This window comes from Podarcis erhardii (assembly GCF_964252035.2).
Source record: "Podarcis erhardii genome assembly, chromosome: 8".
In the NCBI taxonomy this organism is placed as follows: domain Eukaryota; kingdom Metazoa; phylum Chordata; class Lepidosauria; order Squamata; family Lacertidae; genus Podarcis; species Podarcis erhardii.
The window spans coordinates 30,162,723-30,186,929 of NC_138499.1; the positions used below are offsets into that span (position 1 = coordinate 30,162,723).

A 24,207-nucleotide genomic window follows, 5' to 3' on the forward strand; every position below is an offset into this window, starting at 1 on the left:
CCCAGAGTGGCTGGGGAAACCCAGCCAAATGGGCTAGGTATAAATAATAAATTATTATTATTATTAAACTTAATACAGAAAATACTACAAAAGCACCAGACACCTTCAGTACTCTGCTCTCTCATGGAAATGAAGCTCAGGTTACAAAGGGAATTTTCAGTTTTTGCAGAAGTTATGAGCCGGCACCACTATTAAACAAATCCATTTGTTTTCTGGCTTCTTGGTTTATTTATTTTTTTAAAGGGGTGGGCTTAAAACGAACCTAGGTAGTTTAAAAAAAAAACCAAGCATGACAGTGCAATCCTGTACTTGCTTACGCAGAACTAAGCCCCATTGGGGATCAATGGAACTCGCGCCCAGGTAAGTGCATTTAGGATTGCAATTGGGAAACTTTAAGTAAGTATCACGAGGATTGGCTTGTTTGTTTGCTTTTTGCGGGGGCGGCAGTTGATTGGCAGGAAGGAAAACATGGAGACGCGACACTTTTCCTGACATTCCCTAGCGGAAAAGTGAATTTAGGAGACAGCCGCAAGCCGCGCGAACTTTAAAACCGGATCTGCTGCCCTTGGTTAAACACCACCGCATTAGGCCAGTCTGGTCTGCGCAGCGAGTCATTTCTCGCCACCTGTTCCTGAAGTAGCACAACACCTCTCTCTTCCCCCACAGAACTACAAATCCCAGCAGGCTATGCGGGAACAGGTGGCGGAAGGAAGGTGGAATGTTTTCAGCCAGCTTTTCCAGAATCACGGGTCGCGCGCTTGACCGCGTTGCTTGTCGGGACTTGAAGTTTTTTTCCCCCTCTTACAGGCGGCGGTGTTTTGTCCGCGGAGGGGGTAGAGCAGGTCTGGCCGCGGTGCACCCCGGGAGCTGTAGTCGGAGACGGGCTGAGGAACCGTGGCGGCGGCTTGTGGCGGCTCGTACCTCTTGGGACTCCGCAGGGGCGGCCGGCGAGGGGGCCTCCGGCGCGCAACAGGTAGTCTTTGCCGCGAGCGCGTCCTTGTAGCGCCTTGGCCTCGCCTGGCCAAGCGGAGTGCGGGGGAAGGAGGACCAGGGGCCGGGGCGGCCGGCGAAGGGCAGGAGGCGTCGCGTGAGTAAATGGCCAGACCGAAGATCGTCGAGTGGGAAGGGGTCGCGAGGGTCATCTAGTCCAGCCCCTAGCGGTGCAGGGATCTTTCGCTCAACGCGGGACTCGAACCCGCGACCCTGAGAGCGCGAGTCTCCTTCTCCACCGGCTGAGCTGTGGAGCGGAGGGGACGGTGGTCCCGAGCCCCTGGTGGAGGGTGAGGGGCTCACACGTCGACTGCACCCCGAGGAAACGAAGGTGGGCCTTGGGAGAAGGTTGCTCACAAATCTTCCTGCGTAAATCTTCCTTCCTTCGCTCGCTGATAGTTTGCAGGCTGCTGCTCCCTGCGGTTCGGGGAATCGGCTTCAGCGCCCCAGTAATAACTAATGGCCACAGCCAAAGTAAGAGGGGGAGCGAGAGAGTTTTGTGTCGCCTCGAAAGGGCTTTATTGTGGTCTACAATTTTGTGGTCTTTGGACTGGCACGGGACTGGCAACTGAATATGCAAAAACTAGTAAACATCTCGAGTAATGATTTGGCTTATTTGCTTGCTAGGGTTGCACCCTGCCCTTCACCACGTTGAAGGGCAGGATATAAATCTAACAAATAGACGGTCTCTTGATTTTCATTAGCCTTTTGCCCTATGCAGGGTTTTTCTTTATTTTCTTTATAGTTATGTATTTATCTTTTCCAGTCTGGGTTAACACTTCATGGATCAAATGAAATGGAATTTTTGTCCATAAAAGCTTATGTCACTACTTATGCTTCATTCATTTATAACCACAACTGAAACACAAGAGTTAATAATACTTGGAAATATTACTAAATAGCCAGTGAAATACTACCCTAAACTTTGCAAAAAAGCTGTGGCAAAAAGGTATCCTTTAGGCAATGCCAAAATACAGGGATGGTGTCTGCCTTATCTCAAGGGGGTTGGAATTCCATAACTGAGGGGCCACCATGGAGAAGGCTCTGTCATGCCCCACTGCAGGCGTCCCGTAGTGACAGAATCACAAGAAGGATTTCACCTGCAGATGAAACCATTAGTAACCATTGCTGTTGATCTGAGTGCATCAGGACTGGTAGCCTAGTGCTAGAATTACTGTTGGACATGCTTGCTAGCATTGTGTTTTTAAAGACAATTTCTACTGTACAGCAGTAGAAATACTGTTGTCAGATGTAAACCACACAGAGTATAACTCTTTTCTTTTCTTCTGGGTAGGAATAGTTGAGCTAAGTATCATCATCCATAATACTCCCTCCCTCACAGCAAGGAATTTGTACTGTGGGATAGTCTTTACATGCCTTTCCAGAATGTGAACAAATCAAAGAGGAACTGCAATACCTCCTTCTGCCCTGTTCTTTCCTATGGCTGTTTCAATAGGGAGTAAAGTACTTTGCTGCAGAAATTAGTGTGGGAGTAAATGGCTGTAGGTGGAACTCAGTATTTGCCAAAGGGAAGCACTGTGCGCATGACATCCCTGTAGTGGAGTCAGTGCTGCTTCCAGGGAAGGAGGAGGCAAGTTGACGGGGGCATCAACATTGTGAAAGTGCACTGGTGGAGTCACTCTGATGCTCCTTCTGATGTGCCCCACAGTGCCAACATCTCTCCCTGCCCGTAAGGAGCAGCAACTACACTGCAGTGGGTTGTCAGGTGCAGAGCGCACCTTTTCCTGCTTGCTGCTACTGAGTCGCATCTACAGTTACAACAGTCAATTGGTTCCATATTAATCTCTGCACTAAAATGGTGGTGAAAAGAGAAAGCATAGCTGAGAGAGAATGAGTTAAAAAGAGATAACTAGGTTGAAATACAGCAATACCTCCATGAACATCTGCCTCGTCTAGCGTCCATTCCAGTGAATGTCCACAGCAAACCTGGAAGTACCAGAACTGGTTACTTCCAGGTTTGCCACTCACACATGCGCAGAAGCGCAAACCGTTCCGCGCACATGTGCAGACATGGCGCTTTGCCCTGCATCCTTTTTGGCTAGCGGCTGGGGCTCCAGAATGGATCCCGGCCACAAAACGAGGTACGACTGTAGTAAAGAAAATATTGCCTGCTCTTGATGGTGTTACATTTCCTGTGAAGGAGCGGGTATATAGCTTGGGGATACTCCTGAATCCATTGCTATTGCTTGAGGCTGAGGTTGTCTCAATGGCATGGAGTGCCTTCCATCAGCTTCAGCTGGTGGCTCAGCTATGCTCCTATCTGGACAAGGATAGCCAGACTTCTTCTGTCTATTGCTCTGGTAGCCTTTAGGTTAGATTACTGCAATGCATCATACTGGGGGCTGCTTTTGAAGATGGTTCAGAAACTTCAGCTGGTGCAAAATTCAGTGGCCAGGTTGCTCACTGGGGCAAAACAGTTTGAACATATAATACCAATCCTGACCTGACTGCACTGACTGCCAGTTAGTTTCCGGACCCAATTCAAAGTGCTGGTTTTGACCTATAAAGCCTTATGTGGCACAGGACCTCAATGCCATAAGGACCACCTCTCCCCATATGAACCAATCCAAACCCTGCAATCATCATCTGAGGCCCTTCTTCATGTGGCAACACAAGAACAGGCCTTTTCAGTGGTGGCTCCCCGTTTGTGGAATGCTTTCTCTGAGGAGGCTTACCTGGTGCCATCAATATAGATTTTTAGGCGCCAGGCAAAAACTTTCCTCTTTAACCAGTCCTTTGACCTCTGTCTGGCCTTTTGCAGGTGTTTGAAATGTATTTTAATGTATTATTTTAAAGTTGGCTTGGTTTGGTTTAAATGTATCTATTGGAGTTTTGTTTGTTTGCTCATTTGCCCATAAGTTACTTTGAATTGCCTTTGGCAAGAAAAAGCAACTAATTAATGTAATAAAAAATAATATAAAGAAGGTTACTTCCTGCAGTTAAGTCAATACAGTCCTTGAGTTGGGAAAACTATAAAAGTGAACCTTCAAATTATTTGACTTTTGAGTCCATGTAGTAGTTGGATTACAGGTGTTTCCAGTTTTAAGTGGGAATTTTGGTTGATATAATTTATGCTGTTGAATATCATTTGATGATTCAGAGATCCTGGAATCCAGTCTCTGTAGTATCATTGTGAGGAGATCATCACTTTGGAGAAGAACATCAGTGTGGCTGCTTATTCTTCTTTACGTTTGCTAATCATACTGTTTAATTATACAACTTCTGCTTTCCCCAAAAAGCATGAAACTAAAAGTGTGGATAAAATTAAAATGTTAAACTATTCTTCAGAAACTCAGGTTCATTTGTTTTCTGTTTTCACTGGATGGAATGAGTCTTGCAGTGAAATGTGGTAGAACTATATTAAATAATACATCAGATAGCCAGCTCATTTAAAATGAACATACTTCCGCTTTACTCAGCATCTTATCAAAATATCTACGCTGGATGATTTTGCTTTCTGCATATGCTAGTCAGTGTTCAAAGCTCCCATTGTTCTAGGCGCATTTTGTGACAGGGAATTTTGTTAGTGCATCTAAAATTTCAGATTCAAACTGCAGAGTGCCTCCCCACTTCCAGCTACTCTCTGAAGACTGCAGAAGAGACCCTCTTAAGAATATTAGGGGGTGGACAGGGGAAGGACTAGACCATGTGAAAAATGAGGACAGTAGCAGGAATTTAAAATAATTTGAATTGGATGAAGCAGAAGATGACCTCATAGTTAAAAAGGATGTACCAGGCAGGATTAGGTCAGCATCCTAGGGTGTGAGAATTTACTGAAGCATTTTGTAAGACTTTGTGACATGTAGCAACCCTAAGTTACGTTCTGATTGTGTGAGATTATTTTCCAGTTTTCGTTTCTTTATAAAGCCATTCATACTCTGTTGTTGCTTAATACAGACATTGAGGAATTTCCATGTTTTAAATAAGGTTATGAGAATGTCTCTATAAAAAGTTTTGTTTGTTTGAAAACCTACTTTCTCTTATTTCCAGATAACGGAAGGGAACGTGAATGAGAGTTCCATAAATTCTACAGTCAATAAGTATAAGCTTTCTTACAGTCGCTAATGAAGGATGGCTACTCCATATGTTCCTGTTCCAATACCTATAGGAAGTTCTACTAGTTTTACCACGAATAGAAACCAAAGAAGATCATCTCTTGGGAGCATTTCAACATGTTCAGATTCTTCAAAAGCACAGCTGGAGGAATCTTCTATCCGTAGTTTTAAAAAGAGGAGTGTCCCTGATGCAATTGGTGCCACTTCATCTCCTTGCAATAGTCCGCTTGTTAGGACTAAATTTATAGGTACAAACACATCTATGGAATATTGCACTCAAGCATCGGAAGATAGTGAGCAAAACATAAACTCTGGGAGCTGGGAAGATCGGCCTGCTACGCCTACGATACTAGGTTATGAGGTGATGGAAGAGAGGGCAAAATTCACTGTAAGTTGTGCTTTTTTCTTCAGGAATTTTGACTAGTAACACATCATTTAAAGATTCACAGAATCCTTAAAAAATACTAATCACGCTGCACAGTAAGTATGGGTCTCTTCACTGGCTTTCTGAAATGGCTCTTGAATTGCCTGCTAGATGCCGTTTCCATACTATGTGATTCCTCACCCCCATTCCTATCTTGTTTTTGACACATATTCTGGACAATGACTGCCTCCTAGTGTTGTGGTCTGGCCTTTGTGTATGTACTTGGGATTACTGAGATCTGCAGTTGTGGAATGTGTGAGTGTGGGTGAATGTGTGCAGGTGTAGTAGATGGACTGAGGTACAGATGTGTGAGCAGACATAGAAGTTGAGCAGGTGCAAGTGTATTGAACAAGTGTCGCAGGGTTTGATGTTTTATATATTGTATAATTTATGGGTTCTGATAATGTCCATACAGTATTTCTATTGTTTTACCATTATTGTTGGTTGGTTGTTTATAAGCCACTAAACTGCTTTGTGATCTTTTCTATTGAAAAGTGGAATATAAATACTTGAAATTAATTAATTAAGCCATCTGTACTTGTATAAAAGTTTGCTGATTCCAGCACTGTTGAGCTACTAAAAACAATAAATGCTTTCAGTTCTGCAAATTTTAACCTTGCTCAGCTTTATACACATGGGTAGCTTCAGCATGGCTGGAATTACATAAAGCGGTGTTAATTACTTTTTGCAGTCTGAGCTGGATTCAACAATTGAGGATAACCAAGGCTGTGTTTTTGAAGTGGTTGTTCTGTGTAAACAACACTTTTTAAAAAAAAAACCCACAGAAAAGGAATTTTTATGGTAATTTAAGCTGCAGTCCATATACTTCCTTATTTAGAAGTAAGACCCATTGAACTCAGTGGGACACTTCTGGATGGATATGTATAGGACTGCACTGAAATCACAAAAGGAGAAGACGACGTATGCAGGCACCAGTAGTTTAGATACCAAATAGGTGGGTATAGTCCAACAAGTTCTCCCATTCATCTGAGTCATTGTAAATTAATATTGCAGATTATTGCAATGTACCATGATGTTTCAGTAGAAATTACTTCATTGGTTATACTTTGAATATGCATTAGATTTTTAATCCTTACCTTAATTTACTGGGAAGCAGTACTGTATTCAGATCTTTGAGACTTGATTCTGATTAACAGTGCAAGCCAAACTATAGCAACCCAGCATAAATTAGGATGGCATAAATTACACCATTCCAAACTCAATCTAGGAGCAGAGCCAGCCCAAGCCTGACAGAGGGGAAACAATACTTTATAACAGTGTGACTTGCACTACCCTTTCTGCCAGTCTAACTTCCATTCCATTGGTAGGTCATGTGATTGAGGCAACTGGAATTTGGAACAGAGGCAAGTCTCCCCCTTACCCAGTTCCGCCTGAGCTGGGATGAGTGACTCAATGTAGATAGGATCAGGGTATCTTGTTGAAATACACTACGTTTGTGAAAATAGTTTAAAATAGAAAATCCAAATTCCAGGAATTGGTTCCTCCTGGGAGCAGTAAAACAATACCAGTTCTATATTTGCATGAAATACTTGTTCATTTTTTATACTTTAGTATATATTCATTGGCAAACTTTGATAACGTTTGCTTCCTTTCTGAAAGAATAGTTATGTCAACTTCCTAGTAATTATAGTGTAATGTGACTAAAATGCTCACACAACTTATTGAAACTGCTATAATAGTTTTTTTTTATTTAACAGGTTTACAAAATCCTTGTAAAAAAAAATCCAGAGGAAAACTGGGTAGTTTTTAGAAGGTATACGGACTTCTCCAGGCTTAATGACAAGGTATATAATTCTTGATCTCCAGCTATTCATGTACCAGATTAACATTTTTGCTTCCAAGTTTGAAAAGTTACAATGAGAAAAACAAGCAATTGCTTTGCCATAGAACTAGCAAGTTCACTGAGAAGCACTATTTTTAAATGGTATTTGGAAAGCCATTCCAGCGCCATATTTATTTACATTTTTTTATTGAATTGTTATACCACCCTTCATCTGAAGATCACAGGGTGATCTGCATATTTGACACCCAAAAATAATACCTGCAAGCCCTTTAACTTTTTCTGGTTACCTTCCTCCCCCCCCCCCCCCCCCCCGGTTTGCTCTGCAAAATCTTAGGTGGAACTCAACTAAGTTTTACTCAGAGTACACCCATTAAAAATGAACGGACCTAACTTCCATGTTCATTAATGTTGAATGCTACCCCTTGCTTAATCAAGAGAAGGCTAGTTTGCTAAGATTCATATATCTCTGCCTATTGTTGTAAACATTCTTTTAACAAGATGCATTCCCATAATGTGTTTCTTGACTAGCCTTTTGTTTGTACCACAGAGGAATAGTGGCATGGCTCAATTTTTTGCTTTTTTGAAAAAGCACCAAATTTTCACTATACAAGAATTAATAGATAGTGGTTGTTTCCAGGTATTGGCGCACTGGTATTGCATTTGATATGTTGTTGCTACTCTTCAAACCAGCTTGACCTGCCACCCTTTGCTGAGAAAATCTCATCAAAAGAACCTATTGCACATTAACCTGAGGCAAAGGGACAGAAATAGATAAAAAGCAAGGGGAGGGACACCTCAGTGATATATTAACTCTATGCAGAAAGTGTACTTCCTTACTATCTACTTGGTTTGCTTTTTCAGCTCAAAGATATGTTTCCTGGTTTCCGATTGGCACTACCACCAAAGCGCTGGTTCAAGGATAATTACAATCCTGATTTTCTGGAAGATAGACAGCTGGGACTCCAAGCATTCTTACAGAATTTAGTAGCTCACAAAGACATTGCTAACTGGTATGTGATTCTCACCTTCTTCTATCATATCATTTGGATTATCATAACAGGGTAACAAAAGAATAAGACCCTCTTTAGCTGTTGCTCTTTTTTGGTAATACTTGGTTGGAGCTCTGCTGCCCACTACAGTGGATGCTCGGGTTGCGAACGTGATCCATGCGGGATGCACGTTCCCAACCCGCAGCGTTCGCAATGCACGTCTGCGCATGTGCAGGTTGCGATTTGGTTTTATGCGCAATTTAGCACTTCTGTGCATGCGCGACCGCCGAAACCCGGAAGTAACCCGTTCTGGTACCGTATTTTTTGCTCTATAAGACTCACTTTTTCCCTCCTAAAAAGTAAGGGGAAATGTGTGTGTGTCTTATGGAGTGAATGCGGGCTGCACAGCTATCACAGAAGCCAGAACAGCAAGAGGGATCGCTGCTTTCGCTGCACAGCGATCCCTCTTGCTGTTCTGGCTTCTGGGATTCAGAATATTTTTTTTCTTGTTTTCCTCCTCCAAAAACTAGGTGCGTCTTGTGGTCTGGTGCGTCTTAGAGAGCGAAAAATATGGTAGTTGTCGTCTGGCTCAAAAGCACAGCCACATTTTCAGCATTGTGGGCCCAATTTTGTAGAACTTCCTCCCAGGTGAGATGAAATAGGCCTTTCCCCTTTTGAACTTCTTACACCTAGTGGAGGCCTTTTTACGTCACTAGGCATTTTAAGTAAGTTTTGTTATTAGTTTTAACTTACCTATCTTCATTATATCTTCTTAACTTTACTGTTACTCAGCACTTCTGAGACAACAGAGTTAAGCAATATATAAACTGCTGAAACTGAAAATTAGTAAAAGTGTAGGAACTTGCATTATTTTAGGTTACAAAAGGGCAAATGTGTTTAAGACTGGAAATTGCAAAAGGAGTTTTGAGAGGTCTTTAAAAATATTTCAGACTTCTACATTCTAGCCGCTAGCAGGGTGGCAATCTGTCTAAATTACAGGATTTGCCACAATTGGGATGCAGAGAAAGGGACAAAGGAAGTCAGGAATGTATTTGTGTAGATAAGAAGATACCCTAAATCTGGGGTCAGAAAACTTTTTCAGCAGGGGGTCGGTCCACTGTCCCTCAGACCTTGTGGGGGGCCGGACTATATTTTGAAAAGAAAAACAAATGAACGAGTTCCTATGCCCCACAAATAACCCAGAGATGCATTTTAAATAAAGGCACACATTCTACTCATGTAAAAACACCAGGCAGGCCCCACAAATAACCTAGAGATGCATTTTAAATAAAAGGACACATTTTACTCAGGTAAAAACACAATGATTCCCGGACCGTCTGCGGGCCGGATTTAGAAGGTGATTGGGCCGGATCCAGCTCCGGGCCTTAGTTTTCCTACCCATGCCCTAAATGGTGTGAATCAAAGTTATTTTAAAGGACTGCCTGCATCTGTATGAGACAGCTCAAGCTTTGAGACCAAATTCTGAGACCCAGGTCTCTGGCCAATCAATAAGATGGACAGATATCAAAGACAAGGCCTTATGAGTAGCGGCTCCACATTTCTGGAATTGCCTCACCCAAGAAATACATAACTCTTAAGATAACTTTTGAGATGCTTTTTTTTATTTCACTTTTGATTAGTCTGCTGTGCTTTAATTGAGGATGTGTACTTTAACTGTGTCTAAATTTTCTAGTTTTATGTAGTATTGCGTTCTATTCATTATCCTTATATATCACACTGTGAGAGCAATGTATTTGGAAGGTGGTTGTTAAAGTCTTTAAATATACAAAAAATCTGCTGTTGGCTGTTTGGCATTGTGTATTCAGCATGTGGAGTTACAATATGGGGATTATCCGTTAATTTTATTTTTCAGTTTCTAAAAATACATTTAAGAAGAAGATTTTTTTGAAACCCTCTAAAATGCAGATTTGAATAGAATGCCTTTGATTCTGCCTGTATTTGTTATATGCTTTCTAAGATAGGTGATTTTGAAGATACTCTTTTACGAATGCTTTAGAGCTTGGCATTGCAATCGAAACCATGTGTTGTTGTTTTTAATTATAGAATCCCTAGTTTTATGCAATCTTGAACCACGTATGTTATGAGCAGTGTGCTATTTGGCAGTACATTGAATTCTAAATGCCAACCTTGAAGCTGAAATGTTCCATTTCAGTGTGTTTGTTTGTGTTAATGGTGGCTGGTTATGGATGGGTAATTATAGTAGAATCCTGAATGGTTGGGTGGGCTAGACCGCAAGTCGTGACAATTTCTCAGTGGATCAGAAATTGGTCGGGGGGAAATTTGTCTTTGCCACTATTGTTGAACATTTCAGTACAGGAGTGGCTAAGCAGTTGTTCTCCAGTTGTTGCCAATGGTTAGTGCTGATATAATCATATTTTAAGAGCATAATCTTAAGAGCACAGGTTAGCTACTTCTGCTTCAATATAACAGCTGAAAGGTAGTGACAGAAGTGCCTCTTAGCAGGTACTTACAGTTCCTATCAACTCTGTTATATATGAACTTCTTGAACTTTTGTCCTTTAGAGATTTGTGCCATCTGATAGCAGATTGGGAATCTCTCACAGAAATTGTAGCCTTCTGTGCTGCAGCTATGACAGCAACAACCATACAGAACTCCTCCACAATAGATTGTAGACCCAATGTTCAGCTAAGAGCTTGTACAGCATAGTGTTGATGCAATTATGTTTGTGTGTGATTTTATTTAAAAAAATGCAACCTAAAACGTCCTGAGACGCAACAAATAAACTCATCTTTTTCTGTCACTTCTAACTTCCGCATTGCAGTGCTAATAGACTAGTATGTAGAGTTTTTCAAATTCTTTCAAGATGTCTTGAGCTTCTTAGGCAAGAATAAATGTTCTCATTAATGGTTTCTTCCTGACATGCAAAGCAGCGAAACTCGTTCAAGACTCTGTGAACCAGTTCTCTTGCCCCAATATTAAACAGGATTTTGTTAGTGAGATCCTTCATTATATAACGCCATGAATAAGAGTACAGTAAAACTGCACATCCTAAAGTAACAACCTCATTGGAATGATTTTTAATAGGGATATAAGTTCACAATGAACATCAGAAATACACCTTGTGCAAGCTGTGTATTGGAGACATTAATAGACTCGCTCAAGAGTTTTCCCCCTTTTATTTGCTCATGAGTATTTCTTTCTGCATATTGTGGAAACTGGAGAAAGGTGTTAAACCTGTAAAACAGATGCTTGGATTACTTATTCTTCTGACAGGCTGGGCCGGAGTCACTTGTGGCTCCACCCTATCCTGGAGTTGAATCTAAAAATGGGATTCAGTGCTCTGCTGTTCATAAAAGACAAGTGTGCATGTGCGTTTTCTGCTGCTTTAGTTGCAGCTTTCTGTAGAAGAAGCATACTTTCTGCTTCTATCAGTATTGCCCATCTTAGTGCAATAGAGCTAAAATAGTAATGCTTAGTTGAGTCTATGTAAACAGCTTTGCTCAATCAAAAACTGTAAGTTAAAGATGGAATTCCCTTCCCCACATGCACCGCATTATGGTTTGGAAGAGGAAAGGAAAACCAATATTGCTGTTGCTTCCATTAAATTTCTAAATGCATTTGAATGAGCTTTTGCATCACAATCCTCATCATATAAATATCACATAGGAGCATAAGAAATGACTTGCTCCAGCCTGCATCTAACAGATAACCAGCATTCTGTTTCCAACAGCTGCCAATCAACTGGTTCTAATAAACTCTCAAGTATGGCACGAAGGCAGCACTCTTCTGTTTTGTACTGCATTTTGTCTCCAACATCTGATATTCAGAAAAGTGTACTGCCTCTGGCCACAGATCAATGTATATTTTTAGCTTATTACAACCTCAGTTGAGAATATACTTAACAAAACCCTACACTTGAATCCCCCCTTTTCCACTAGTGCACAAAAAACTTTGTTTCTTAACTGCAACCACATATAGTACTGCCAAAGGCATCATAGCAAAAAAAAGCTACCCAAGGCTACCCAAAACCAACTGATACTTATCTTATTAAGTGCTTGGATTCCGTGGTTATAATTTTTTATCATCATTCTTCCACATAAAAGCTTTATACCATTAGTCTCAAGATACACATTTTGTAGTATTTTTCGCATTTTGTAGCTTAATATTGCCAAAATTGTCCTTAAACTCAATAATGGGGTCTACAAGAGGTACAGAACAAGTGAAATCAAGCTTGGAGAAGGCAACAATGCTTTCATATAATAAGCTGTTCTGAGGATGGCCATTTGCGATCTCATTCCACATCTTTTCAAAACAGCAGTTCAACCATGAAGAGAAGCTCTACTGTAAATAAAACTGTTTGGAAAAGGGTGTGATATAACTGTCAAATGAAGCAAAGAAGCATTGTTCCTGTTTTTTCTAGACAGTTCATTTGACTGAATAGATGTTATGAGAGGAAAAGACACATTCTCACTCGGTTTACAAACTCGCTGATGAACCTGGAAATTCTACAGATGTGATGTTAGAACAGTTTTCCACAAGCTTTCTTCATGTTTTATAATATAAAGGTTCTTTAGTCCCAACCCGTGTGGACTGCTGCTCCAGAATTTCCAGCAGCTCATTGTCCTTTGTTGTTGTTTTCTTCAAAACAAACAAACTTTGCATATGTAAACTGGCAAATCTGTGAGAGCAATTCCTTCATAAAAATTATTTGCAATGTGAAGTGTTCTCCATATTTATGGTATTTAAAGCAGCAGGGACACTGGTTTGCATGTTTGCTTCCACACAATTGACACATACAACCTAGTTTGTCTTTGTGTTGTTATATGTTTTGTGCTCTCATTTTGTATTTTTATGTTGTGACCCGCCCTGTGATCCTCAAATGAAGGGCAGTGTACAAATTTAATAAACAAACTTCTGCTAGTCAAAAGTACGCTGGAAAAGAGACAGTTTAGGAGTAGTTACATGGGCTACACATGGCTTGAGAAAAAATCGAAGCCATCTTCCAGAATACAGCAGTGCAAGTCATTCTTGCTCAGTTTATACAAGCCTCTCTATCGTCTCCCCTTTGAACAGTCTTTATTGACCCCAAACAAGTAGGCAGACAGTTATGTCTAGTGTACAGATAAGGCGATAATCCTGGGTGAAGGCTTATTGACGATCTTTATTAATCTTCAGTTTGAGTGTGGGAGAGATCCTGTCTGGTATGCATAAAGCAACTATTATTTTCTTACATTTGTTTTGAAAAGCAAGGTTTTCATGTTTCAAAAGCAATTTAGTAGTACAGTATAGAGAAATCTGCTATTTGAGAAACGCAAATTCTAAGCCTTCACTGGGACATGGGATTAGTTAGCGGTTCCCTTACTCCTAGCTGTTGTCATTCAGTATTTTAATTCAGATTTATTTATTTTTTTACTTTTTACTGGGGAGTTAATCGGATTTTAAAATCCAGGATAAATTAAACTTTAAAAAAAAATCCTCACCCTGAATGTCTTTTGTTTTAAACAATTTCATTTTATACTAGACAAGCATCCATTGCTGGGGAGGGTGAAAATAGTATGGAAAACATTTATTTATACCTGCTAACTGAAACATTACACGTTGGTTATAATAAAAACAAACTTGCTCATTTTTGGAGAAATACTGTGTTTTGTGTTGTTTCTCACTGACTTTAGGCTGTTCTGTTTGGAGACCAACTTCTTTCTTTCTTTTCATTATTTCAAAGTCTTGCCGTGAGGGAGTTCCTTTGTTTGGATGATCCCCCAGGACCGTTTGATAGCCTTGAAGAGAGTAGGGTAAGTGTAAAGTAGTTATTTGGTTGTTAGACTAAAACACTCTTAACTGGCCTGTTGCATATGATGTTTGTCATGTGGTACCTTTATAACAGGAGAAGCAGCTGTTCTCTTTGAGGCGGACATAAAATATAAATGTCTGCCACATAGAAAAAGGCATGGAATGAATAATCTATGGACTGTACATTTGCACAACAAGCAGCCCAAAGGCAGAAAGACAGGGCAGCTATGGAGCAGAGATCACGAAAGCCTGGGGAGATGAGGGTGGGGAAAGAATGCAGGTAAGGTAAAGGTAAAGGGACCCCTGACCATTAGGTCCAGTCGTGGTTGACTCTGGGGTTGCGGCGCTCATCTCGCTTTATTGGTTGAGGGAGCTTCCGGGTTATGTGGCCAGCATGACTAAGCCGCTTCTGGCGAACCAGAACAGCGCACGGAAACGCCGTTTACCTTCCCGCCACAGCGGTACCTATTTATCTACTTGCACTTTGATGTGCTTTCGAAGTGCTAAGTGGGCAGGAGCTGGGACTGAGCAACGGGAGCTCACCCCGTCGTAAGGATTCGAACCGCCGACCTTCTGATTGGCAAGTCCTAGGCTCTGTGGTTTAACCCACAGCACCACCCACATCCCTAAAGAATGCAGAAGTTGTAGGAAATAATTTCAAAGTTTCTTTTGACTATATTCTTCCTGCAGTTTTTCTCAATCTCCGACTGTTGAATATTGTTTTATTCTGCTGCCTGGTATATAATTATTGATGACTCATGTTTGATGCATTGTTTTAAATCTACCTCTGCGATCTGATCCTTTTGCTTTATCAGTTGTGCATGTATCATACTTTAGGGTTTTCCTTCACTGGTTTAATTATATTTAGCATAAAGTATTTAGCATATTTTTAGCAAATATTTAGCATATTTTTAATATGTGTATCTTCATGATTTATCAGTTACAATGCTCAGTCTCACTGCTATTTCCTCCTACCTGAAATAGGATATTTTATTCGGATTGTATGTCATTCTTTTTATTTGTTTTCCTTGGGCATCTGATTTTGCAGAACCCATCCAAAAGTCTTTCTGAATTAGAATAATACCATTTGCTGTATGCATGCAGAAGAACAAAGAAAGATACTTTTTTGGCTCACATCTAGCAGATATGAACCAGCTTAACACATTATGTTAATATGTCCAGTTCAAATACTTGGTAAAATTACTTTTAAGTTAAGTCATTTGGAATTTTGTTAGCATTCCAAAATATATACAGATGCTGTGTGTGTGTTTTGAATTTGGCTTTTTAGAGGACAACTTTAACTATTTTAACTTGGTTTCAGTCAAATATAATGCCACTGAAGTATTTTAATTCCTGTTAATTTTGGCTCTTGTAAATGGCTGGTCCCTTCAGAACTGTCCCATAGTTTAAGGGATTTGCAGCATTGTATCTGTTCCAGCCCCTGGTGGATGCCTGGTTAACTGAATGTGCTACACCACCAAATGAGGATCACTGCCAAATTACATAATAGGCTGTTTTGCTAGTGAAGTTAGCGACAAATTATGAAATGCAAACTTCTTAACGTTAATTGCAGGCTTTCTCTTAAAGAGAAAGAATTGTAAGCCCTCAGTCCATGCTTTGTGATTTTCTGCATCAAATGGTTTTGTTTGTGTAGGTAAAGGGGAGCTCACAGCTACAAAACATCTTATATCTATCAAAAATATAGAGGAAGTCAAGAAGAAAAATATATCCACTTCTTATAGAGATAGTCTCAATAGCACGTGCAATGTACCCAAGCACTGAATCAAATATTATTTCCTTTAGCAAGCTATTAGCATTTCACCCCAAAAATGTTAAAATGCAGCGTGTATATTGGTTTAATTTTTCTTTACCCTCGTTTAAACACACACACTTTTAGAGATTGGAGAAGTGGTTCCATTTAAAGAAAGGGAAGTAACTTTGAATGACTCCTTGTGACATCAGTAAGGGTTCTACAAAATATCAATTACCGTATTTTTCGCCCTATAAGACGCACTTTTTCCCCTCCAAAAATGAAGGGGAAATGTGTGTGCATCCTATGGGGCGAATGTAGGCTTTTGCTGAAGCCTGGAGAGCGAGAGGGGTCAGTGCGCACCAACCCCTCTCGCTCTCCAGGCTTCAGGAAGCTCTGCGCAACCCTCGGAAGACCGCCGCGACTTCGCGCCGGTCTCCCGAGGGCTGCGCAGAGCTGCCTGCAGTCCCGGGCTTCGCGCAGCTCTGCGCACCCCTTGGGAGCCCAGCGCGAAGTCGCACCGGTCTCCTGAGGGTTGCGCAGAGCTGCCTGCATTCCAAAGCCTGGGGCGCGCTGAAGAGCACACCCGGGCTTTGCACAGCTCTCCGCAAGCCTGGGGAGACAGGCGCGACTTCCTGCCAGGCTCCCTAGGCGTGCGGATAGCAGGCTGGGGTCGGGGGAAGCTCGGGCTTCCCCCGCACCAGCCCCGCGCCTGGGGGGGTGGAGAATTTTCTTTATTCCCCCCCCCCCAAAAAAAAAACCCTAGGTGCATCCTATGGGGTGAAAAATACGGTAACAATTTTGCAGGATGTTTGCTTTTCAGGTACCGTAACTATTAACCTTAGAAACTCGACAAGGTATCATTGGGTCTGTGTGGCACCTTGGAGATGAACTAGCTTAGTGGCTCATGAGCTTTTGAAGACAACTTCCTCTTTCATTGGACTCATGTCTACAAAAGCTCCTACCTCAAAAACCCAATTGGGCTTAATCCTAAACATACTTACTGAGACATAAATCCCATTAAAATCAGTGGAATTTACTTCCAAGTAAGTCTCTTTAGGAGTGGGTGTTGTTACTGCAACCGTACTGATCTCTTTGCTGCAGTTCAGTCTTGGGATCTTAAGCTCTGCAATAAAATCTTTTAACATCAGATAACCTATTTGAGGGGGAGGGGGCTCCACAGTAGTTGCAATGTTTATTTATGTCACAAGGGACTTGGGGGGAAATCTCTAGTTGACCTTCTGAGCCCCATAAGGGGATTTGTAGAATTATGTGGTGTGGCAACAAGACAGCATCATGTGTGCCAAGATGTAATCTCAAGTAATTACAGTGAGCTTCACCTTTGCTTTTTTATCTAGCTTTAGCAGAAAATGTCAACTTTTGGTGGACTTTCTCAGTAGCCACATTCAAACCAATATGTGTTATTTTGTGTTTCATTGTGATTAGGCTGTTACTATAAGATTCTGCAATAGATGCAATGCTTTTTCTGTAATGGCATAGTAGTTCCCTTACATTTTCCTAGTTCTGTTTTAATGTGTCAGTGCAATGAATAGCAAAGTTGTTACAGGATGCATGTCTGCAGAGCTGTGGTGGCTGGTCATGCAGATATTCTCAGCTGCATGTGTAGGTCACAGCTTGTCATTCTGAAAATATTTTGAAATGTGGGTTAGGACAGTCCCTTTGTGAGCCATTATATTGTTGTATACCATGAGGTTAGTTTTTGTTTTGTTTTTTCGTTTGCATAAAAAATGACAGACTGATACAGTTTGTCCTCATTACTGCCACATAAAAGTGTTCAGTGCAATGAAATAAAATTGAGGTTGTGTGCTTTTATGCATATTAAAAATTAAAACTATTGTGGTAGGGGAACATCATCAGTCTCAAGTCTTTGCATTTCTCACACAAAACTATTGCCTTCAAAAAACCGTTTAATTTTTCTTCTAGGCTTTCTGCGAGACCCTAGAAGAAACAAACTACCGTCTGCAAAAGGAACTTGCTGAAAAGCAAAAAGAGGTGGAAGCTCTGAAAAAAATGCTAAACGAAAAAGAAGTGTACATAGACGCCATAGAGAAACAATTGGGGTAAGTGGACAGAAAATTCTTGAAACTAGACTGCAATTTAAAAATTAATCCCAAAACATTGAGCACTTATTCATGCATTTCTGAAAACTTTTGTTGCAGTCATACTGCACTGGCTCCCAGTGGAGTAGAGGGTCAGGTTTAAGGTGCTGGTTTTGACCTTTAAAGCCCTATGCGGCCTAGGACCCACATACCTACGGGACCGCCTCTCCTGGTATGCCCCGGGAGGAACTTAAGGTCCACAAATGACAACACTTTGGAGGTCCTAAGTCGCAAGCTGGTTAGATTGGTCTCAACTAGGGCCCAGGGCCTTTTCAGTACTGGCCCCGACATGGTGGAACGCTCTGTCACAAAAGACTAGGGCCCTGCGGGACTTGACATCTTTCCGCAGGGCCTGCAAGACAGAGCTGTTCCACTTGGCCTTTGGTTTGAACTCAGTCTGACCCTTATGCTTCCCTCCCCTTATGGTTTTTATCTATGGGCTACTATTAAAATGAGGCTGCATTTTAAATTGTATTATAACCCATTTTTTGGTCTCTTCCACCCCCCACCCCCCCACATTATGTTTTTATTGTAATTTTTCTGGTCTTAGCCACCCTAATGGCGGGGTATAAATAAAAAATTATTTTATTATTTTTATTATTATTATTATTATTATTATTATTATTATTTTATTATACCCTCAATTCTTTCCTGAAAGACAGGAGATAACCCCCAGAGTAACTCTTGCATAATTTTAAACTTCAGTTTAAAAAGGAAAGTCTTGTGTGAAGTAAAACACTTTAACATGTATGTGAGCCTTTCTGACACAATTGAGGTTGGTGCAGGCCACATATAGCAAGTCAGTTTAACTACGCCTTTCTTTGGATAGGAATGATGGGAGGGAGAGCAGTTTCCAAGTAGCAATCTCACAAAGAGGAAATCCTTAGTAAAGTATCCTGAGGATGAGGACTTCTATTTTACTGTCAGTATGAACCTGAAATCTGGTGAAATAAATGATGCTGCTAATTTTATAGTTATTGCTTACTAGCGGTCTTGTACCTGACATTGCCCGGGAATTCTAAGAAGGGTGGGAATGAAGGCAGAGTTAAAATTGGTGCCATTTTGAAAGGTTCAGTGCAGTTTTGAAAGGTTCGCCATCTTGATTCAAAGGACTGTCCAATCTTATCCAAACAGAGAGAGAAAACTGCTCCTTCATCTCAAGAACTGCTATGCAATCTGATTATGAAACCTGAGCTGTCCAAATGCATAGCAAACAAAATACTGTACTTTCCAAAATATTTTCATAGAATCATAGAATCATAGAATCATAGAGTTGGAAGAGACCACAAGGGCCATCGAGTCCAACCCCCTGCCAAGCAGGAAACACCATCAGAGCACTCCTGACATATGGTTGTCAAGCCTCTGCTTAAAGACCTCCAAAGAAGGAGACTCCACACCACACTCCTTGGCAGCAAATTCCACTGTCGAACAGCTCTTACTGTCAGGAAGTTCTTCCTAATGTTTAGGTGGAATCTTTTTTCTTGTAGTTTGGAACCATTGCTCCGTGTCCGCTTCTCTGGAGCAGCAGAAAACAACCATTTTGTAGATGAGCATCCTATTTTGTAGTCTAGTATCTAAAATACTTACTTTTTCAACATCTAATATAATTATATTTTCAGTGCATAATGGATAAACAGTATGTGGAAGCATCAATACAAAATAGATACAATTTGTAATGAAAGTTCTTTGCTAATTAGTATCAGTGTCATTTCAATATTATGTCTTAAACCTAATAAAGGAATGAAAATATAATTATGTGTAGAAAAGTCTTCTAAAAGAATTTCAGCTTAGGTGCTTTTTCATTATTTCCTAGCTTAACTATATTGGATTGGATCTAAACTAATATTTAGCAGGAGCTACAATTACATTTGAAGAAGCAGTGGGGGCAATTTTCACCAATTCCTCCTGTTCCCCTTAGCCTCCTAGAAAACACTGGGCGAAGGGAGAGTTAGCAAAAATTGTGTATTCTCTTCTTTCTATAAATAGAAAGTATCCTTACATTTGTGAAAGTGATATTCTGGATCCAATCAGCTGTATCTTGAATTCGTTACACAGGGATTTAAATTTAGGAAAAGTGAAGTCTCGTAAGTTGTCAGGACAAGAGAGTGAGTGCAGTGGAGAAGTGGAATCCTCTGCAATAGAGGCAGATCAAGGAGCCCTGGAAGAAGACAACAGGTACAATCTAAAATTCTCTATCTTTTATTTAAGGTTATTTTTTGAGAAGCCTTTCACTTCTACAGTCTCCTGTGATACGTTGTTGTAGAAGTGCCATTCACATTCCAAATGCAATTCACACTCTGGAAATATTAAATATATCTATGTTACTTGTGGTTTCCTGCCCTTTTCTCCCCTTCAAAAAGTCCTTGCCCCAAACTGAGGTTAAAAGGATAATAGTTGAGGGCTGTACCTCTTCAGTAGGAGGTATGCTGAAGAAGCTGCACGTGGATAATGCTGGTTGAACATGAAATGATCTGATAGGCATGCATCAATGATCCACCTTAACCCAGAGATCTAGGTATCCATGACTAATAATGTAAACAATGGGGGGAAATGGCATAAAACACAAAACCAGCAACCTGGCTTAGCATATTTTGCGGGGCAAGGGTCTACCTCTATAAAGTCTTAGTAAAAGAGATTAGTTTTCCAAGTGTGCTGATCAGAACCGTGAGATAGATATGAAATGATTCCCCCCCCCCCCCCGAAGTGTGTCAAACATATTGATCTGTCCCTACAGTTCTGAGAAAGAGAATCGGGCAACATCTTGGAGCGGTTCATTGGCTGAAAATCACGTGCCAGAAATCGAAGTTGCCGAGGTAGCGTATACCACCGATGAAGAGATGTAAATGCTACCAGCTGCCTTTACAGTAGTGTAAGAAAGTCAATGTCTGGATTGCATTGAACAGAAGTATATAGTAGCTGTCAAGCAGAAGCTGAGATGGCAGAAGCTTGAATGTTTACATAAACCAATCTAGAGAAACCTATGGCATAGGAAGGATATAAGTGCTGCTTTGTCTCAGCCTTTATCTAGCCTTATGAGAGATATATATTAATATATAAAAAAGCTCTGGTTAAAAGCAGGTCAAGTTGGAATCCTAAGTGATGTATATAAGTTATATGTACCCATATATAAAGGATAAATGCCACACATGTAGATATACCAATCATGTAGCATGTTGTATATGACATGCTTGCTATTAATATTTTTGTATGGACAGCTTTTTGGTATTTGGATTTTCAGATTCTTTATATAGGCATGTAACTTCTGCTCTGGGAAATATAATTCTGCCATCTGGACTTGGGAAATGTATATGATTTCTTGTGGTTTTTAAAGTCATAAATGTAAATAAGTGATATGTAAATTATAATGCAATGATCTAGGAAAGCTTGCAGTACCAAAATTAAACCTTTCAGTAATGGGAATGTTATTTGTTTTCATAATGCGGAAAGAAATATCACACTGTGGGCATTCACCTGCACTTGAAAACAATATAAAAGCTGTCTTTTAACTGTTTTTCTTTAAATCTCCTTACACTTTCGCCACTCAGCCACATAATCACCGAATCAACAAATTTGCCTTATATAAAGAACACTACCTCTTTCTTTTGTTGCTAATGCATAATTGCTCTGTTTAAAGTATGCATATTATAAATAGATATTTGAGTCATTAAAGCCATACTTCTGCACAGTTAAATAACTAAATCTAATTGCAGTTTATGTTTGTGTATGTTTATATTGTACACCCAGGAACACACTATAAGCTTCACTCTTGTTTTAAAATTTGTGTTGAACCTAATAATGCACTTTATAACAAAGAAAATATTGTGCCAAGTTCATTGGCTCTGCGTTTTTTGTGCTTTTTGTTCGAGCTTTGGACTGAGAGAAGGTGCAATTGGTTTGTACAGTAGTGCCTTTTTGTATTTTGCTTGTTACAGATGTTATAATAGTGTGTCAGCTTTATGGAATCTTCAGAAACATTCTGCTCAGCAGTTACTTGCTGGAAGTGCCTTGTTTTGTCTGCTCTTTCAGTAGGAAGAATGCTTCTTTTGTTCTTCTCTGTGCCACCTACTCCTTTGTTTAATGCTGTTAACACACAGTCTCATGTGCCGGAATTTTCAATGGTCGCTTTGTGTTTTAGGGTGTAAGGACAAAAATCTCTGCAGGACTGTATGAAACCATCTGGGGCAAATAAACCTTTGGACATGACAACATCTTTTTTTTTTGGTCGTCTGTTGCAAAATAATGCTGGGTTTAAAAGAGTCCGGAGCTTAGCTAACTTGCTCCTTGGCTTTTTGAAATCTACATTCCATGTTTTGTCACAGTGCGTGAAATTTTAATGTTGGCTTGGAATGCATTTTCTCTGCAATTTATTGCAGGAGATTTTTGTATATTAGCACCATTCTGGAGGTCACTCTGCTACTTCTACCTTCAACTGTGTACAAACACTCTTAACTAGTCATGGGTGCCTTGTTCCATCTTCATTGTCAGAGGCAGTAGCTCCCTGGATGCCAGTTTCTGGGAGTTGCAGATGGGCAGAGGGGTGTTTGCATTCTTCCCATAGGCATCTGGTTCACCACTGTGAGAGCAAGATGCTGGACCGTTGGCCTGATCCAGCAGGCACTTCTTATGCTCTTATATAATAATAATAATAATTTATTATTTATACCCCGCCCATCTGGCTAGGTTTGCCCAGCCACTCTGGGTGGCTTCCAACAGAATATTAAAATATAGTAATCTATTAAACATTAAAAGCTCCCCTAAACAGGGCTGCCTTCAGATGTCTTCTAAAAGTCTGGTAGTTGTTCTTCTCTTTGACATCTAGTGGGAGGGTGTTCTACAGGGCAGATGCCACTACCAAGAAGGCCCTCTGCCTGGTTCCCTGTAACTTGGCTTCTTGCAGCAAGGGAACCTCCAGAAGGCCCTTGGCGCTGGACCTCAGTGTCCAGGCAGAACGATGGGGGTGGAGACGCTCCTTCAGGTATACTGGACCGAGGCCGTTTAGGGCTTTAAAGGTCAGCACCAACACTTTGAATTGTGCTCGGAAACGTACTGGGAGCCAATGTAGGTCTTTCAAGACCAGTGTTATATGGTCTCGGCGGCTGCTCCCAGTCACCAGTCTAGCTGCCGCGTTCTGGATTAGTTGTAGTTTCTGGGTCACCTTCAAAGGTAGCCCCACATAGAGTGCATTGCAGTAGTCCAAGTGAGAGAGAACCAGAGCATGCACCACCCTGGCAAGACAGTCTGCAGCCAGGTAGGGTCTCAGCCTGTGTAACAGATGGCGCTGATAAACAGCTGCCCTGGACACAGAATTGACCTGCGCCCCCATGGACAGCTGTGAGTCCAGAATGACTGGTCCTTCAGGTTCACAGTTACCCCATTCAGGACCAGGGAGTCATTCACAATGACAGGTCTCCGTAGCCCGATGGGTCAGTGCGTCTGGCTGGTAACCAGAAGGTTGGTGGTTTGAGCCCACCCATGGACTGCTGTGGGCAAGATTCCTGCATTGCAGGGAGGTGGACTAAATGACTCTCGGGGCCACTTCCAACTCTACAATTCTATGATTCTATGAAAACAGGTTAGGTAGGTTGGAAGGTAACTGTTAATTCCACCTTGCCTCTCTCTGGCTGCTTTGTGCGTCTTAAAAAGCCCCATGCATTGTGGCCTACCTTCTCAATGTGAGAAGTCTTTCTTCAAACCCTACCACAGGGCCTTTGTCTCAACATCTTTGCACTATCGCTGTTCCTGCCCATTTACATGGGACCTAATATTGTACTAACAATGGATCAGGACTACTAGGAGTCTAGTGCTTGTTGTAAAATGGAGGTGTGGAGAGAGAAGTTGAAACAACTGGAAAAGCAGCCTGCCTACTAGCTTGGGTGTGGATTTGCATTACTTAGTAGGTATGAAAGCATTAATTGTTGCACATACTTCAGATTAAATGTGATTATTCAAGCGTCCCTTATTAGGTACATACCTAGATTTCACTGTAATAATTTATGGTTTAATCCTTCACTAATTAAATATGAAGGTAAGTTTCTTTGGACTAAACTACGCATACTCAAAATATTATTTGTACTGAAATACCTCATTATGTTTGAAATTTTGCATAATTCTCAGTCACTGAAGTTTTTGTTTTGTGCATCTGTTTAGAAAAGCTTTGTGTGAGAATTTCTCTCAGCTTTATAATAATAATAATTTTATTCATGCCCTGCCCATCTGGCTGGGTTTCCCCAGCCACTATGGGCAGCTTCCAACATATATAGCTGTGGCGGGAATGTAAACGGC

General features: G+C 40.9%; 1 protein-coding gene across 2 annotated transcripts; it reads left to right on the top strand.

The window, feature by feature from the left end:
- The first annotated feature begins 811 nt into the window (after positions 1-811).
- SNX16 (sorting nexin 16) lies at positions 812-22,131 on the top strand. Of its 2 annotated transcripts, none has more exons than XM_081874589.1 (8): positions 812-973; positions 5,002-5,454; positions 7,209-7,295; positions 8,156-8,304; positions 13,988-14,057; positions 17,750-17,886; positions 19,981-20,100; positions 20,660-22,131. In XM_081874589.1, the coding sequence occupies exons 2-8, from the start codon at positions 5,083-5,085 to the stop codon at positions 20,766-20,768; spliced, it is 1,044 nt and encodes a 347-aa protein (XP_081730715.1). In that variant the 5' UTR covers positions 812-973; positions 5,002-5,082; the 3' UTR covers positions 20,769-22,131. The 2 variants fall into 2 exon arrangements, with proteins under 2 accessions (XP_081730715.1, XP_081730716.1); XM_081874590.1 differs by lacking the exon at positions 812-973 and adding an exon at positions 998-1,321.
- The last annotated feature ends 2,076 nt before the right edge of the window (positions 22,132-24,207 follow it).

Excerpts from the sequence above, each read along its gene's own strand:
- SNX16 (XM_081874589.1), top strand. The coding sequence starts at position 5,083 with ATGGCTACTCCATATGTTCCTGTTCCAATACCTATAGGAAGTTCTACT. Across the intron at positions 7,296-8,155 it reads TCTCCAGGCTTAATGACAAG|CTCAAAGATATGTTTCCTGG; the intron begins GTATATAATTCT and ends TTGCTTTTTCAG. Across the intron at positions 20,101-20,659 it reads GCCCTGGAAGAAGACAACAG|TTCTGAGAAAGAGAATCGGG; the intron begins GTACAATCTAAA and ends CTGTCCCTACAG.